The 17,020-nt window shown below is 43.6% G+C and overlaps 1 protein-coding gene across 1 annotated transcript; it reads left to right on the top strand.

The window, feature by feature from the left end:
* The first annotated feature begins 2,680 nt into the window (after window positions 1–2,680).
* Window positions 2,681–15,986, top strand: LOC307078221 (sterile alpha motif domain-containing protein 9-like). Its single transcript, XM_079739930.1, has 4 exons — window positions 2,681–2,809; window positions 7,660–8,455; window positions 10,207–10,519; window positions 11,394–15,986. Exons 1-4 carry the CDS (start codon window positions 2,787–2,789, stop codon window positions 15,032–15,034), a joined length of 4,773 nt encoding a protein of 1,590 aa, XP_079596056.1. The 5' UTR covers window positions 2,681–2,786; the 3' UTR covers window positions 15,035–15,986.
* Window positions 15,987–17,020: the final 1,034 nt, after the last annotated feature.

Here is a 17,020-nt window from a genome sequence, read left to right as displayed (position 1 = left end):
GGTCGAGGACCCCAACGATACCAGCCTCTGGTTCACTGGTTCACTGTAACGAGCTGAGAACGATACCAGCCTCTGGTTCACTGGTTCACTGGTTCACTGTAACGAGCTGAGAACGATACCAGCCTCTGGTTCACTGGTTCACTGTAACGAGCTGAGAACGATACCAGCCTCTGGTTCACTGGTTCACCGGTTCACTGGTTCCCTTCAACAGGCTGGAGAACGCTCAGAGCTCCTGGTCTTCTGGTTCTCTGTGACGAGCTGCAGACTCTGGGAGCGATGGGATGTTCTGCACTAATTACTAAATTACATCAATGATCAGCGACCGCCTGCATCACATGATACCACATCACAGAGTACTACTACACAGAGTACTACTATAGTACCACAACACAGAGTACTACTCTAGTACCACAACACATTGTACCACTTCACAGAGTACTATTAAACTGAGTATTACTATACTACCACAACATAGAGAACTACTATAGTACCACTGCACAAGGTACTACTATAGTACCACTACACTGAGTACTACTACAGTACCATTAGACAGCGTACTACTATAGTACCACTACACAGAGTACTACTATAGTACCACTACACAGAGTACTACTACTGCACTATGTATAATTTAGTATGAACTGGATTTAAACAGTAGACAGATAAACACATTCTCTCCTCTCGGTCTGGTTCTGGTTGAAGCCCCCCACCGGCAAGGAAAGGTATTGCCGATAGTAACAAACCATGGCCTCTAGGTGGCAGGAGAGGACTACGAGTCTGGTGCTACAACTGCAGGACAGAATGCAAAAATGGATGAATGCCGGTATGCGTGTCGTTTAACCTGCTGCACTGAGGCGAGATGGACGGACACTGAGGGATGTTAGATCACGTTTTATTCACGTATTCACTGGTCGAATAAAAGGGAGCGGAGGTATCATTGTGTCCCACAGTGAGGCTACACTCTTTGAACCAATGTCCGTTTATGTGAACATGAACATGTTTCATGTGACCAGTTAATATGTGATTAAAACATGATCTGGAAATATACTGTATTAATGTCAATCAATGAAGTCTGGGCCTTAAAGAAAACGGTAAAATGACCAAATTAAAAAGGGTTAAGGACCGCTGTTGAATTAGGGGTCGATGTTTTTATGGATGAGTGATCAATGATTGGGATTCATTGCGAATGAAAAACAGTCATTCAAGAATTTATTAACAAAGAGTTCAGAACTCAGGAAGGCATCTGAAGAGACTTCCTGTCCGACCGGTTGTCCGTGTCTGCCCCCTCTGAAGAGGCCCAGGTGGTCTGCACTGAGCACATTAAGGATATCAAGTGGTTCTGTAAGGAGGAGCAGAGAGCTGCGTGTCATGTGTGGGAGTTCCCTCACCACCAGGGTCACACGCTGGTTCCTCTAGAAGAACAAGTCCAGGAGCTGAAGCAGCAGCTGAGACCTGACCTCACGGCTCTACAGGCCAGGAGGAAGAGACACCAGGAGCTGGAGGAGACGTATGAGGCCATGGTTCCTCACCTCAAGGAACAGCGGGTGAAGACCGAGAGGCGGATCAGAGCAGAGTTTGAACAGCTTCACCGGTCCCTGAGGGAGGAAGAGGAGGCCAGAGTGGGGGCCCTGAGAGAGGAAGAGGAGCAGAAGAGGACGAGGATCCTCCTGGAGAGGAAGACCCTTCAGGAGCAGATCCAGTCTCTCTCAGAGAGTCTCTCGGCTGTAGAAGCAGGGGTTAGTGCGTGTGAGTGTGTGTGCGTGCACAGAAAAACCAATGATATTGTTAACACAACTCAGTCTGCTGACCGAAAACCTACACAGAGTCACATGTGAAAATAATAATCATCTATCAAACGGTTGGTTCTTTAATTCTAATCTTTTTGGTTTATATCAATGCGGCTTATTCCTGTGTGTGTATTTTCTCTACCCTCACTGTTTGGGATGTGTCTGTTTATACATATTCACTCAGGGTGTATAAAGGTGTGAGGGTTTGATTCAAGGGTTTAGAGTTACAGATGAAATCAATGAGGTAGAACATAATAAATAATTAATTGTGATTATTCAGATCAATGTGATTCCATTACTGTTAACCAATTAAAAGTGATTTCTTACAATAGCCATTGTAATTGGCCTGTTCTATGATTCATGTCTCCCGTAACTCCTCCAGAAGCCGTCCTAACGCGCCTACATCGTCTGAAATACCAGACTTACGTTAAGTCTTTAGAGCCTTGACTTAACTTCAGTGCATCATGGTGGGGTAAATTGAACGCCTGGCTCAACTTACCCCACAGCCTGTGGCTCACATTGCCCCACAGCCAACATTTTGAAAAAAACTGCCTAGTTTAACACTTCAGGCAAATCTTTAGCTAATTTATTCACATGGTTTTATAGCAAATCACCAACATGTATGACCTATATTTTTACACGTGGATACATTTGCTTTGACACAGCAGTCATTATACCTGATATGTTAAAAACTTACTTTGAATTTCAAAAAACTGTTTATTGGGAAAAAAAACATACATGCAGCTTTACCATGTGCTTCTCTCCATCACAGCCCCCCCACTCTCCCCTATACCATGGACATATTAGAGAGGGCCGTTCATAAAGGGGCGGGGTCACTGTTGCGCTCTATTTGACGGAGATAAAAACACGTGACTCAGTCCTCTCATGGACGAGGAAGTTCAAAGTGCGCAGACGCATCGATCTGACAGATGAGTTCATGAAGCCTTAACCTAGCACAACGCGGTTCATCCCGACCCAGCGGGTACCTCGGGGTTCCGGATGTCCGAGGAGGAGGCAGATAGGTAGGCCTAGTCCATATTATTCTATATGTATATATCCATGTTACATTATATTCAGGAAGTCGGGGTAGGCTTGCGTAGGCAAAACTAGTTTAACTTGTGGAGTGTTTCAGCGATTCAAATCCACTTCTAGAATAGAGTTTTCTAACACGAAAGAACCATTCTTATTATAGAATAACGATATAATTATTATATTATTATTATAGGTAATTAACTGGATTTAAGTGGAAACCTTAACTGTGCGTTCACATCAGAAGCGAATTGAGCTGCCAAATCACCGGAAGTCATTCACTTTCTATGGGCAAGAGCGACACAAGCGACGCAAGCGTCTAACGCTACCAGCGGCAAAACGTGAGCAACCAGAGCGACCAAAACAAGTTGAAGACGGCTGAACTTTATGCAAATTACTATGGCGCGTTTCGGCGGCAAAACACTGACAGCCAATCGGAATGTAGACGCTCTTCGCTTGCGTGGGTCCCAGGGAACACCGAACACCGGCACTTTGGTTCCTACCTACTTTTTGGTCCCTACTGACTGTACAAAATGTCGACTGAAAAGTGAATCGCGGCTGTAGCTGGGCACCCGGTGTTGTACGATCCGAGCCCTTTTCATTTCAGAGATCGCAACAAAAAGGCTCTGGCCTGAGCGGAGGTGTCACGCGTGGTTGGTTGGTCTGGTGTGTGAGTTAATGAAACGCTTGAGATTATTGTAAAGTAGGTGCGATACATGCCTGCCAACCGAGATCCTAGCATACCAATCTTCCTGAATGGGACGATATCGTTTTCAAATATCGAAAATACATACGTTGTGCAAAGGAGTAATACGTTGTGCAAAGGAATAATGCACGCATAATAATGCAATAATAGTGCAAATGAATAATGCACGGAACAAACGTGTCACTTCAATGCAGTTTAATTGAGGATAGACAGCTGACAAATGACCGTTTGGCAGACGCTTTTATCCAAAGCGACTTACAATAAGTACATTTGTCATAAGAAGTGAAACAATTAATCGCTGTCAGTGACAGTGATAATGACAGCTGTGTTTTCCTTTTTGTGTTCAATAGTTAATGAGTGCAACAAAAAATTGAAGGGTCTCAGAGACACTTACAGTAAGGAAAAGAAAAGGAGGAGGAGTGATGCAGGGGCAGGTGGAGGGAAGCCATGGAAATATGCCTGCATAATGGCCTTTATAGACCCATTTATGGAAGACCGCCAAAGCCAGACCAACATGGCAGATCCAGGGCCAGTGAGTGACAGTGAGAGCGAGGACACAGACCAGGCAGACCCAGGGAGAGCACCGGTCGAGGACCAGGGGGCACCAGGGAGAGCACAGGCCGCTGACCAGATAACACCACCGGCCGAGGAGCTTGCAGCAGGACACAGACAGGACGGGGCAGAGGCCAGACTCGCAGCCTTGATGTGGACGAGAGGCTCATCACAGCCATAGAGGCTGTGAGTGATCGAGTAGTGGGTCAGAGTCGTCCTCCAGAGGACTCGGACCCACTATTCTTACGAAGCCTCCAAGAGGATTTTAAAATGCTCTCACCCAAAACTAGACAGGATCTTAAATTTCAAATGTACAGGATGGTGCATGAGGCCAAGTGTCGTGAGGTGGACCCGTGGGGTGAGGTGCAGCTGACAACATTGTGAGGGGTGTTAGTAAGCTTATTACCCACAGTGCTGTCAGCTGCACCATGTTCTCTCTCCCTCACGTGCCATTTACACACACACACACACACCTTTCCATTTTACAATTTTGTGATGATCTGATGTTCTTTCACTCTTTGACATCTACACAGGTTTGTTCGTTAAGTTCTCTCAAAATGTGCACACTTTTATCAGCATTTGCTGACTTGTTCAATTTGATACAATACAAATATTTCCAAAAACTATAGCTGTTGTGTTTATTATTTTAAAATCTACAATGTTATTGTAAAATGTAGGCCTATGCTTTGAGGGCATATTAAATGACTGCAACTACCATGGTTTATAATGTAGTATGAAACGTAATGTGTAGGAGCAATCTATGTTCACCCTTTAGATTAGTTTAGCTATTTTAGCCACTTGGGGGCTATTTTTTCATTTAATCTCCATACTACCAATCTAACCAACCAATTGCGTGTAGTCATGCTTAAAATAATTGTCAAGGGATATATCTGTTGTCTTTTATTCCCGCTATTCATGGAGCCTGAGGTGAATCATTTTTAATTAAATAGTGTAGATAGATAGCCCAGACAAGTCTTTATTAATACCAAACGACACAAATCGTCGGGAATTCATTTAGGTGATTCGGCTCACACAGGACAGTAGCCTACAAGACCACACAGAACAAGGGAGACAAGTCTGACTGGACATACACAAAATACATCAGTCAGTCAGTCAGACAGACAGACAGACAGACAGACAGGCAGACACACAGGCAGACAGGCAGACAGACAGACAGACAGACATGTGAACAGAAATATTCGCAGCGATACTTTATCAGCAACCAAAGCGTCTTTGCAGCGCAATTCGCTTCTCATGATAACGTACAGCGCGGTTAAGGTTACACGCGCCCAACCAACCTCATGGCCGTGCCCTGCTCTCCCTCGAGTGGCTGCTTTGACTTTGTCGATGGAAGTGCTTGAAGCCAGGAGGATATGACATTCACCACGAGTCCGTGCGGTGCGCCGGTACGCGAATGTGTTTAACGTAGGGGAAAATCATGATGATTAATGAGGGGATAGCCGGAGATTTATGAAGTTACCGTATTAACGTAGCAAAAGTCTTTAGCATGCGTTCACTAAGGCCCCGTTTACACGAGGACGCTTGCGGGTAAAAACGACAAAATATTTTTAGCGGAAGTGCCTTTCGTTTAGACGGTGACGGCGTTTTTGGGGCTTAAAAACGCAAAAATCTGAAACCACCCTCCAGAGTGGAAAACTTGAATCCGCTCCGCCGTAGCGTTTCCGTCTACACTGCCAAGACACAAAACTCTGCTCAGATCTGCTCACGTCGCGTACGCGTTGACGTCACATACAGCGCCAGTACAGGGAAATAACCACGTGTTGGATTATTTCCATGCGTTGGACCGTCAAGCTGCTCTGGCAGCTCTAATAAATTTACAGGAGTCTTTCCACGAAATGTACAGGATATGTACCGATAGTATTAGTTTTGGTTTTCGCGGTGCAGATAAGAGAAGAAGGAAGATTCTACGCATGCGCTCAGACATGGTGGTGTTGTGCGATGGTGTATCACAGCACCACCTAGCCGCCTGACATGCATACCCAATCGAAATCCACACACTTTTGCGTCACCGTATGCACGCAGATTTCCTCCCAAAAACGCTTGTCTAAATGCGGAATAAAAAGTGAAGACGCAACGCCACTTCTGCGTCTTCTGTTCAGACCGTCATCATGTAAACGTAGCCTAAAGTCACAAATGTGTAGGCCTAACAGTAAATTTGAAGTCGTAAATATTTTTTCGACCATTGTAAACACAAACTAGGGGCTATGAGTCAAACCGTTTAAAAATTGCACCTCCTGCCGACAACTTTCATTGGTTTATGCTGCAAATTTGTCCCGCCCATGGACGCTCTGTGTCTACCAGGGCCCCAGGAGCAGTGCATACTTCCGCAATCCACCAGTGCTCAGCGGCCAAGCCTGGTATTGCAGCTGTTAAAACTGGCTGTGGACCGGTCCCTCGATTCAAGGGGCCCAGAAGTAGATTCTTCCGGTCACTCCAGTACAAGTGGGGAACAGGAACGTGTCTCCGCAAAAAAATGTCTGGATATCAATCAAAGGCTCATGATTATCTTTATACCATGTACTAATAAAATGTAAGTTTTCTCTTTTCAATACGCCACCTCAAGCGTTTTATTAGCCATTTTATTTATTTATTTTTTACAGGAGAAGGAGGGGTGGGCATCTGAAAGGAGTCGTAGTGAAACAAAAGTTGTTTCGGCCCGGCATCAGAGAGAGCTCAGTTAACTTCTCGTGTCCGAGGTTTTTCCTTTTACTTAACGTGAATGACGTTGATGGTTTTTAGGCACTGTGTTGACTTCTTATCACTTAAAGTCGCCGAGGGATGTGTAGACAGACCTCTTGCTTATGATGCTACAATGCTAACAATGCTAGACAATGAGAATATTTCTGCATCCCGCACGTCATGCACAAGGGCGTGGCTGGCTCCCATGATGCAGAAGCAAATCTCTCCTTGATGTTGCCCTTCGCCATTGAGGAGTTTTCATAGGAATGAATGGGCGCCATATTTTAATCCGCTGTCCTTCCTTTAATAGGCCCATGGTCGCAGCCCGTCATTACGTCGTATAATTATCATGCTATCGTACTAAATATTACTAAAATGTTAAAAAGAAAGAGGCAGATTGAATCAATAAGTTGGACTATACGAGTAAAGTAGATCAGACCATTGACGAAATCGAACTGGCAACCTCTTGATATAAGAGCTAGCGTCACTACTGCCTCGGCCACTGTGGCATTTGTGTTTACCCTTGTTACACTTATATTAAACTATATTACGCTATAACTAAGAACTTTTTACATAATGTATCTTATTAGGCTTCATGACATTTAACAAAACTAATAGGCTATATATAACATATATAATACATACATACACTGCAAAATACAACTAATCTATTTTATTGATACTGATAAAGCAACAACTACATAATTTTAAACTGTACTTAAATAGATAAATAATTTGGGGCCCTTTCCCAGAAAATGTTGATAATGTGATTAATATCAATATTTGTTGTAATCAATTGACAGCCCTTGTATGAAAACATGCAAGTATTGTATCTAAAATGAGAGAGAGAGAGGTGTTCTCACTGTCAACTCTTATCCACTGTAGGGGATCCAAAATGGACGACCCTGTAACTGAGATGGAACCGGAGATTCATAAATGGACAAAGGAGGAGGTGTGTCAGTGGTTGAGAACTCGGGTCAAAGTCAGCCCGACTGTCGCTCACAGGTTCTTTGAGGAAGAGGTATTAGGAGAGTATATCAAGTTCTTTGACAAGGGCGACATTTTAGATCTGACCAAAGAACACGGCACTGCTGTTAAAATTACAGCACACCTGGAACTGTTGAAGCAAGGCCACACCTTTCAGTCTCCGTATCCAGAGTACGTGGAGCGATGGAGCAGGGAGCAGGTCTACCAATGGATAACAGAGTATGCAAAGATAGATGGCAAACACGCAGATCAGCTCCTAGAGGGACACGTGTCTGGGGACTGTCTTGTGTGTTTCCAGAAGCAGGACTTTCTAGACCTAAAAGTACCCAGTGGTCCTGCTGTGAAGATTCTGGCATTGCTTCGAGATTTGAAGAACAATCCTGAACCTGTCCTGAATGCCGTCGTGAACACCAGCACATCCCAAGAAGAGGCTGCTACATCCTCACAGCCTCGCTCAAGGAAGAAACCCCATAAAAAGGTCCAGAAGGCCAGCGGGGCGGCGATCCCAACGCTGCAGAAGACAGAGACCCCCAGGAGAGAGACCCCCAGGAGAGAGCGCACCAGGAGAGAGACCCCCAGGACAGAGACCCCCAGGACAGAGGCCCCCAGGACAGAGAGCACCAGGAGAGAGGCCCCCAGGACAGAGAGCCCCAGGAGAGAGGCCCCCAGGAGAGAGACCCCCTGGACACCGACCGTAAGACTGCCTAATTCTTGCATCATAATTAATATTTTAATTAATCGTCATAAAGGTTTTCATGTTAATAATTTTGGGCTCTAGATCGATTAGATTTTCTAACAAATAACAAATTAATTGCGATTTTAGCTTTTTTCTGAAGCTTGTCATATTGGATATTTTAAAGTGGTTATCCTCAAGATCCGCCGTTACGCACACAAGTGGGTTGATGAGCGAGTCTTCTACCACCATCCCTGCTGCTGTAGCTCCGCCCACCCTCTCTGCTGCTGTAGCTCCGCCCACCCTCTCTGCTGCTGTAGCTCCGCCCACCCTCTCTGCTGCTGTAGCTCCGCCCACCCTCCCTGCTGCGGTAGCTCCGCCCACCCTCCCTGCTGCGGTAGCTCCGCCCACCCTCCCTGCTGCGGTAGCTCCGCCCACCCTCTCTGCTGCTGTAGCTCCGCCCACCCTCCCTGCTGCGGTAGCTCCGCCCACCCTCCCTGCTGCTGTAGCTCCGCCCACACTCTCTGGCCATACTCTTTCTGTACTGCTTCAGTCTATCCTCTGAAGGACTAGTGCTGCTTGCTGGAAAACGCCTTATTTACCGCTTTTCACCATAGTGAATAGGGATGTGAATAACTCAAATTTTTCATGGTTGAATAATCAGTGGGTGGTATGAATGAATAACCGATTATTCGATGTGTGCCGACATTCACAAAGGCAGCCATGGATCATCGGCAAGAAATCACTTAAGATCTTTAACTCAAAAAGGTCCAGTCAAATTGTCTGTTCAGCCTTCAAAACGAGAGCTGGTAAATAGTGAAAAATGCATTAAACTGTAATCAGAAAACGCGGTTATATGCTATAGACCCTATAGTATCTGTGGTATAAAGGCTGGGACGAATTTCAAATTATAAATATGCACACTTTATGTTGAAAGTATAGACCGTCACGATTCCCATTTAGACGAATGGCGCGGGGATTCGGTCTTCAAAACGAGAGCTGGCAAATTGTGAAAAAGGAATTAAACTGTAATCAGACAACGCGGTTATATATATATATATAGACACTAGAATATCTGTGGTATAAAGGCTGGGACGAATTTCAAATGATAAATATGTAGAATGCATAACGTTAGCTCTCTGGCTCATGGCTGAGCGGACTAGAGTACCTCCTGTTGCCAAGTCGTAGCTAAGGTCCGTCCTAATTACTGGAGGAGTGAACAACGATCCGTTGCAAGAACCTTATGGGAAGGTAATGGTTGCTCCAGGAATTAGTCAAACCCTCAGGCGTTACCAGGGAAACAAAGTTATGGCTTGTGAGAAACTTTATATTTGGATTGTAAAACGCATGAAAATATAACTAGTGACCATGGTATAAGCGGGATAATGCCCTTCGAGGTGTCCAACATTAGTTCTGTCCCTTAATTCTTGTTTATTTGAATGGGAAAGAATGTTAACAGTCCAAATGTTAAAAATCGACTTTGACCCTCGGGACCAAATAATCGAATAATCAAATTTTCTGACTCATCCTTAATTGCGAAGAGGACAAACAAGCTAACCACTTTATGTTAATAGATTGTATAATTGTAGTAAAGTGGGATTTTGTAATCTCAACACGGCACAAGGATGGATGATATTTTCATAGTGGACAGTTTATGAAACCACTATTATGCCCCGTTGTTTTGCGTTCAGGTTATACAGATCCTTATTCTTACTCATCTCCTAAGGAAGCAGGTTGGTATGTTGACTGTGTGTGTCTTTGTGTTTTTGCAGACAGCCCCATTGCCCGCTAGAGATCCGGGGCCACCGGATCCTGTCCAACATGGCACTGCAAGGTCTTTGCTCCTGGGAATCCTGGATGATCTGGGGAAGGACGATCTGAAGAAGTTCAGATTCTATCTGAGAGAGCTAAGGATGTGCTCCAATGATGCCATCCCCCAGAGCCGGCTGGAAGTCAAGGACACCACAGACCTGGCTGACGTCATGCTACAACACTACGGACCGGACACAGGGCTGCAGGCCATGCTGCGGGTTCTACCGAAGATCCCTCGCCAAGATCTTAAGGAAGAGCTGAAACAGAAAATGGGTAAAGAGATCTGATCTGAGAACCTCCCTTGTAAAGGCTGAACTTAGAATTCCACTGAATAATCTCTTGACCTGGGCCAGGGTTTCCACTAGCCGGCGTTTACAGACCATTTGCCGAGTGGAATTTTATTTGGCCGGTTAATATAAAGCTTGACAGCCATCTTGGCCATTAATTCATTCAAGCATTTTTTAATAGGGATAATTATGTTTAGGCTATTAAAGTAAAGTAATACAACATTAAAATATAATTTCTATTTATATGTTGTCATGAGCATACATTGACTTGTCAGAGAAAATGCGTTAGAACTAGACCATGACTAAATCACAGGTACATGTTCAATAAAGGTAATCTCATCAATTTACGTGATTATTGTGACACTTTGAGTATCGCGTAGTAAAGGCAAAATAACAAAGTTATGATCACATGAATGTTTCAGGTTTGCACCACATGGTGAATGAGGAGAGACGGACTAACCAGTAACTAAACTTGACATTAGTAGTCTCTAATGTTTACTGAGTGCATCAATTCTGGATTAATTATTATTATAAAAAAGATCATATTGCCACCCTGTTATGTTGTATCTTATTAGATACTTTATTAATAGTTCATACAGCCTAATGTTTTTCTGATATGAATGTGTCCCACCCCTTGATTGACAACACAAGTAAGTTGCCAGCAACTGTAGTCAGAAAAGAAGGATTGTTAATAACCTCAAACGGCATTCCTGTAGCTTTTCATATCGCAATGTATCGCAGAGAACAAGGGTATACCAATAGGTTCAGCTATTCATTCATTTAAGAACTTTTTGCTCTTTATCCAAAAATCATGGCCACTGTTGATTGATTCATGCCTTTATGTTTTGATATGAACATAGGTCAACTGAAGCAGCAGTGTTGCCCAAAGGAAGGTTTGATGAGAGAAGCTAACCAGGGGGAGAAGCTGAAGAACTTGCTAACTTGTGGAGGGAACTCTCTTGGCTTCTATAATGAATATGTTGTTGTTGTGAATAAGAGCGCCCCACAACAGTTGGAGTATCTCCAGTTTTTGAAGACGTTGAAACTGTTCTGTGTTCTAGACTTTGACCCAAACTCGGCAGCTATCGACGGACTCTGTCATTCCTACGGAAAATCACGGGTGGCCAATAAGCATGACCCAGCTCTCTTTGTGGGAGAGACCGGGGATGTGATTAAGAAACTGAACCTTTACAAACAGACCAGCTGGGTGTTCTGCAATGGACGGCAGGACCTTGACAGTGAGTCCTGCAAGGTGTTGGACTACAAGACTTGGTTCAGAAAAGCATGTAGAGATATGGAGCAATTGGTTTCATTTGTTTGTAAACCAGAAGTTCTCTTACAGGGCAGAACTCTCATTATCTTTCTTCTGCTTTCCCCCGTGTTGAGTGAGAAAGACCCCATCTTTGATACGTACAATGCCTTCTACAAAAACAGAGAAGGAGAGAACATTATCAGTATCTGTGAGTCTCAAAGCACGTTTGAGAAGTGGAGGCTGATGGTGAAGGGGAAGTGTGACAGTGACATCAGCCAGCAGGCGGTATGGGAGCTGAGCCTGAGTGAGATCAACGGCACCGTGATGGCTCTGGGACCCTTGGACCAGTCGTCTGATAGGCTACTTCCATCGTCTGACTCTTCCTTCGTTGTTCTGACGCAGAAGCAGAAAGACCTGATGACTGCTCTTGATATTTTGTGTCTGAATCAATGTGAGAAAATTCACGACGAACACAGCAAAGGGTTCCATGATTTTAAAATCAGAGTTGAAGAGGAATTTTTCAGAGGTGGTAAAGTGAAATGGTGGAACTTCTATCTTTGTGAAAAGCCCAAAGCAAAGCCATTCATCAAAAGAGACCAATATGAAAAGCTGAAGCAAATGATCAAATCTCAATCAGAACATTCTGTAGACGTGTGTACACTGCTGAATCTCTTTCACCATCCCGGGTGTGGTGGTACCACCCTAGCCATGCATGTAATGTGGGGCCTCCGTCGGCAATTCAGATGTGCAGTTTTAAAAGACAACACATTGCCGCACCCAGAGATCGCCGTTCAGGTCAGAGAGTTAATGATGTTGAAAAATGAGAAACCATCTCCAGTTCTGCTGCTGGTTGATGATTCAAAGGACACTGTGAATGCCCAAAATCTTGTGACCTGCATCAAAATAGCCATTGAGGAGAGCTGCTTAAGCCGAACTGTTGACACACCAAGCTGCCACGTTATAATACTTAACTGTGTTCGTTCTCAAAGCCCACAGGACCTCTACCGTCAACACTCCACACCAAGTTTGTGTATCACTAGTTCCATTACACCCAAAGAACAGGTGGAATTTGAGGAAAAGCTTCTAGAGCTCAGAGAAACTCATACAAAACCTGAAAACTTCTACAGCTTCATGATCATGAAGAGTAACTTTGACCCTAAATATGTTGATGGTCTTGTTCATAATACCCTGGAAAACTTTGACTTCAGCACAAAGAAGGCAAAACTTTTTGCCTTTCTTTCATTATTAAAAACTTACGTGTTTGATTCTGAAATCTCTATCTCACTCTCCGAAGAGTATCTGGGACTTAGAATTTTCAACTGGAATGAAGACAATGTTCTGGATGGAATGAAGCCATATTCAAACTTTATCATCATAGACCGAGACGAGGAATGGGGAGGGTATAGATTCTTGCGCATCCTGCATCACTCCATTGCAGCTGCCTGCATTGAAGAGCTGGAGAGGACATACCTGGTGAAAGTGAGTGACATAATTATGTCCTTACTTCATTGTGATCTGTTTTTCACAACCACACCAAAAATCGGCAAAGGGAATCTAGAACGATCCATTCAACGTATCCTGATTCAAAGGCAAAGCAGAAAAGATGGGGATGAAAGAGATAATTTTTCTACCCTCATAGAGAAAATTCATAAACAGCAGGGTAAAGGAATGATCCAAGACATCTTTGCTAAAGCATCTTCCCGGTTGGTTCAAAGTGCTTCCATTCCACAGGCGCTGGCAAGGTATTTGTACCTCAATGAGCGTGATTTTATGGAGGCGTTGAATTGGGCAGAAAAGGCAAAGAAAATCAAAGAAAATTCCTACACCGTAAATACGATTGGACAAGTGTACAAGAACCAACTAAAATCCAACATACCAAGTAAAAAGAATGGTCCACCTTGTAGTCCAGAAGACTTGGACACAAATATGAGTTCATCAAAGGAGGCTGTCACTGCTTTTAAAAGAGCCCAAGAGCTGGCAAACGCAGAGGATGAACTGAACGAGGCACCGTGGGAGGATGATGAATCTGAGGACAACGCTGCCAAATCATCGTACAACTACGCTGGCTATGTGGGGTTGCTGGAGGTGGCTTTTATGGTCTTTGAAATGTTGAGCAGATTACCATTCTTTGAGGAGAGTGACCCATTGAGAAAAAAGTACCTGCAGAATTTTCTAAAAGGAAGTCTCCCCATCACTAGTGTGCACATGGACGATAATGATGTCAACAACCGTTACATTCAAGTCATCGAAGCCCACAAGCTGTTTCTTCTTAGTCTCAAACCTGAGGTCAAACTATCATTTGAAATCCTTGATTGCTACTTCACATACATAAAGGCAAACAATTCAGGAAAATATCATTCAAAAAATCACCGTACCATTTCAGATCACTTTAAAAAGTATGTAATGCTTTTTTGTGCTTCACCTGGGGAAAGACAACGAGAAAGAGACTGCAATCCAAACCTCAATGTTAAGATGCTGGTTGAAGAACAGAGAACAGTGCTTGAGGAGATGCATGCTGACACTTTCGCTGGGATACTGCAGCACTTGGACAAGAGTGCTGACACGATGGAGGAAATTGTGAAATGCTACGCCTACATCCAAGAAAATAATCAGTTTACTGACCAAAGACAAAAGACAAGGGAAAAAATCAACTTCATTTGGTCAAGTGTTATACTCTACCTGCTGAAACCCAAAAGTACATATGTGAAAAGATATACTCAACTCTGCCATCTTCTTTTGGAAACTCTGCAAGAAGTTTCATTGAATTATCTCTTCCCTGACCCATACTACCTGGCACTGCTGTTGTTCTGGCCTGTTTCACCACAAGAAACAGAAATCAGGACCTATGTAACTGCAATCCGAAAGTCCTCTCAGAAGCGTCTATCCATATTGTTTCAAAAGAGGAGTACTATTTCCCATTTTTACTTGGGGAAGGAGAATGAGCTTGCAAGACTTGTTTCCAAACCAAAACTTGATGAATGTTTCACTAAGCTACATCGCAGTGACTTGGCAAAACTGTGGCTAACCGGGGACATATTTAGGGAAAAGGAAATAACCAGCCGTCTTCAGCGTGTCACTGGACTGATTGAGGTAGGAGAGGTGTATGCCATTTACGGAAAACTAAAAATCCCAGTGCGACCAGCATACATTGGTACAACAAGGAGGGGATTAAGCACAGAAAAGGTTTCCTTCTACATTGGATTTGCTATCAACGGCCCCCTTGCTTATGATATCCAGTTTGAAAACTAGCACCAGAAGGACCCTCAAAAATGCTCATGTAAAAACCAAAACCTTTCAAGAAGCTTTACAAACTTTACATGTCTGGTTTGCAGCTCCTCTGAGTCTGAGCAGAAATAAAATAATCTTCTTGTTCATTTTATCATTGTTAACCATTCATTCACTTCTGTAAAATTACTCAGGGGAAAACACCCATGTTAATAGTAATAATATACAATAATATTGTTTATTTTGACCTTTGTTCAGGTCTACCTTTTTGATTTTGACAAAATATTCATTGTATTTTAGAATATTTTAAAGAGGAACCTTGTATTTTGGGTTCTTTTTAATAGTATTACTGTATTTTAAGATATTTTAAATAGTGAAATTTGCATTTGGGATATTTTCAAGGCTTCCATTTAAGCCCCAGCCCAAAATATGAATTGTTTCCACTGCAAAAATCGACTTTTCGAACACTCTAGATCCATACCCTCAGAAATGTGGGGATGCCATGGATGCTACGTCCATATTGTTTAGTCTGTTCTTGCTATCATTTTCTTTGAATGACATAACTGGTTCAGTCATTTGTATGTTGAACGTTGGTATTGTGTACTCGTTATTTTAAGTTGATCTTGTATTTTTCTTAAGATATGTTATGTTTGACTTCTTGAATACCTGTCTGGTTTCTTATAATTTAGCTTATTTTATTATTTGTTAGTCATTGTTAAATCATAATTAATCTCTACTTTTTTATGTTGTGTTGAATTACCTTTTATGAGTTTGTTTATTTTGATGACTTTATAGTCTTCAAAATACGCGTTTTCGTTTCTATTTTTGGTCTATCACGCTTGACCTCCCCCAGAGCCCCTAAACAGTGGGATTGTAACAGGCCCCATAGTGAGGAAGCATTGTGACCAACAGTGAGTGTACACTCTTTGAACCAATGTCCATACATGTAAACATGAACATGATAGTTAACATGTGAATAAAACGTGATCTAACATCCCTCAGCGTCCATCCATCTTGTCTCAGTGCAGCAGGTGAAATGACACACATACTTGCATGCATCCATTTTGTATTCTGTCCTGTATTTGCAGGTGTGGCACCAGACTCATAGTCATCTCCTGCCATCTAGCGGCCATGGTTTATTACTACTGGGCACTACCTTTCCTGGCCGGTGGGGGGCTCCAACAAGAAGCAGTCCGAGAGGAGAGAATGTGCTTAACTGTCTACAGTTTAAACCCAGTTAAAGATCCCATGGCATGAAAATTTAACTTTATGAGGTTTTCCAACATTAATGTGTTCCCCTAGCCTGCCTATGGTCCCCTAGTAGCTAGAAATGGAGTTAGGTGTAAAACGAACACTAGGTATCCTGCTCTGCCTTTGAAAAAACAAAGCTCAGACGCGCAGATTTGGAATTTTTCCCCTCATGTCGTCATACCTCCCCTTATCTGCTTTGCCCGCCCAGAGAATTTGGCCCACCAATGAGACAATGAACTATGACTGTTGTACCCTTCTTTGTTATTTGGATAACCGTTCTGCTGTTGGTGTTATGGTGCATAACACGTCGGGTTCTCCGACGTCTCTGGTATTTCCACAATGTGACACGTAGTGGGGGTTACCTCAGCCATGGTTGAGAAGGAATTTGGGGGGGAAAGGGAATTTGGCTTTGACTCCTTGAAGAACGTGAACCGCGACAAGGAGGAGAAAGGGATTGTTGCCCGTGATTGTCTCCCGCCGGAGCCCTGCTGCCTGCCGCCGCCGCGAGGCACCGCCACCCAAGTCACGCAGCCCGCTGACGAGGCGGTAGTGGCTCGTCAGCAGGCAGCGAGGCTCCAGCAGGAAGCAATACCTTTCTCCTCCATGTCTCGGTTCAGTGTACTTCAGATTGATGTGGAAGAACCAGAGACGTTGGAGAACCCAACGCAGTCATTTGATATTCATAATATCGTCTGGAGGCGCACACAGCTTTTGGCCAGCATAATATATATTATATGATATAGATATCTATGCATAATA

Source organism: Pollachius pollachius (assembly GCF_949987615.1).
Source record: "Pollachius pollachius genome assembly, chromosome: 7".
NCBI classification, from domain to species: domain Eukaryota; kingdom Metazoa; phylum Chordata; class Actinopteri; order Gadiformes; family Gadidae; genus Pollachius; species Pollachius pollachius.
This window is presented reverse-complemented; position numbering and strand designations above follow the sequence as displayed.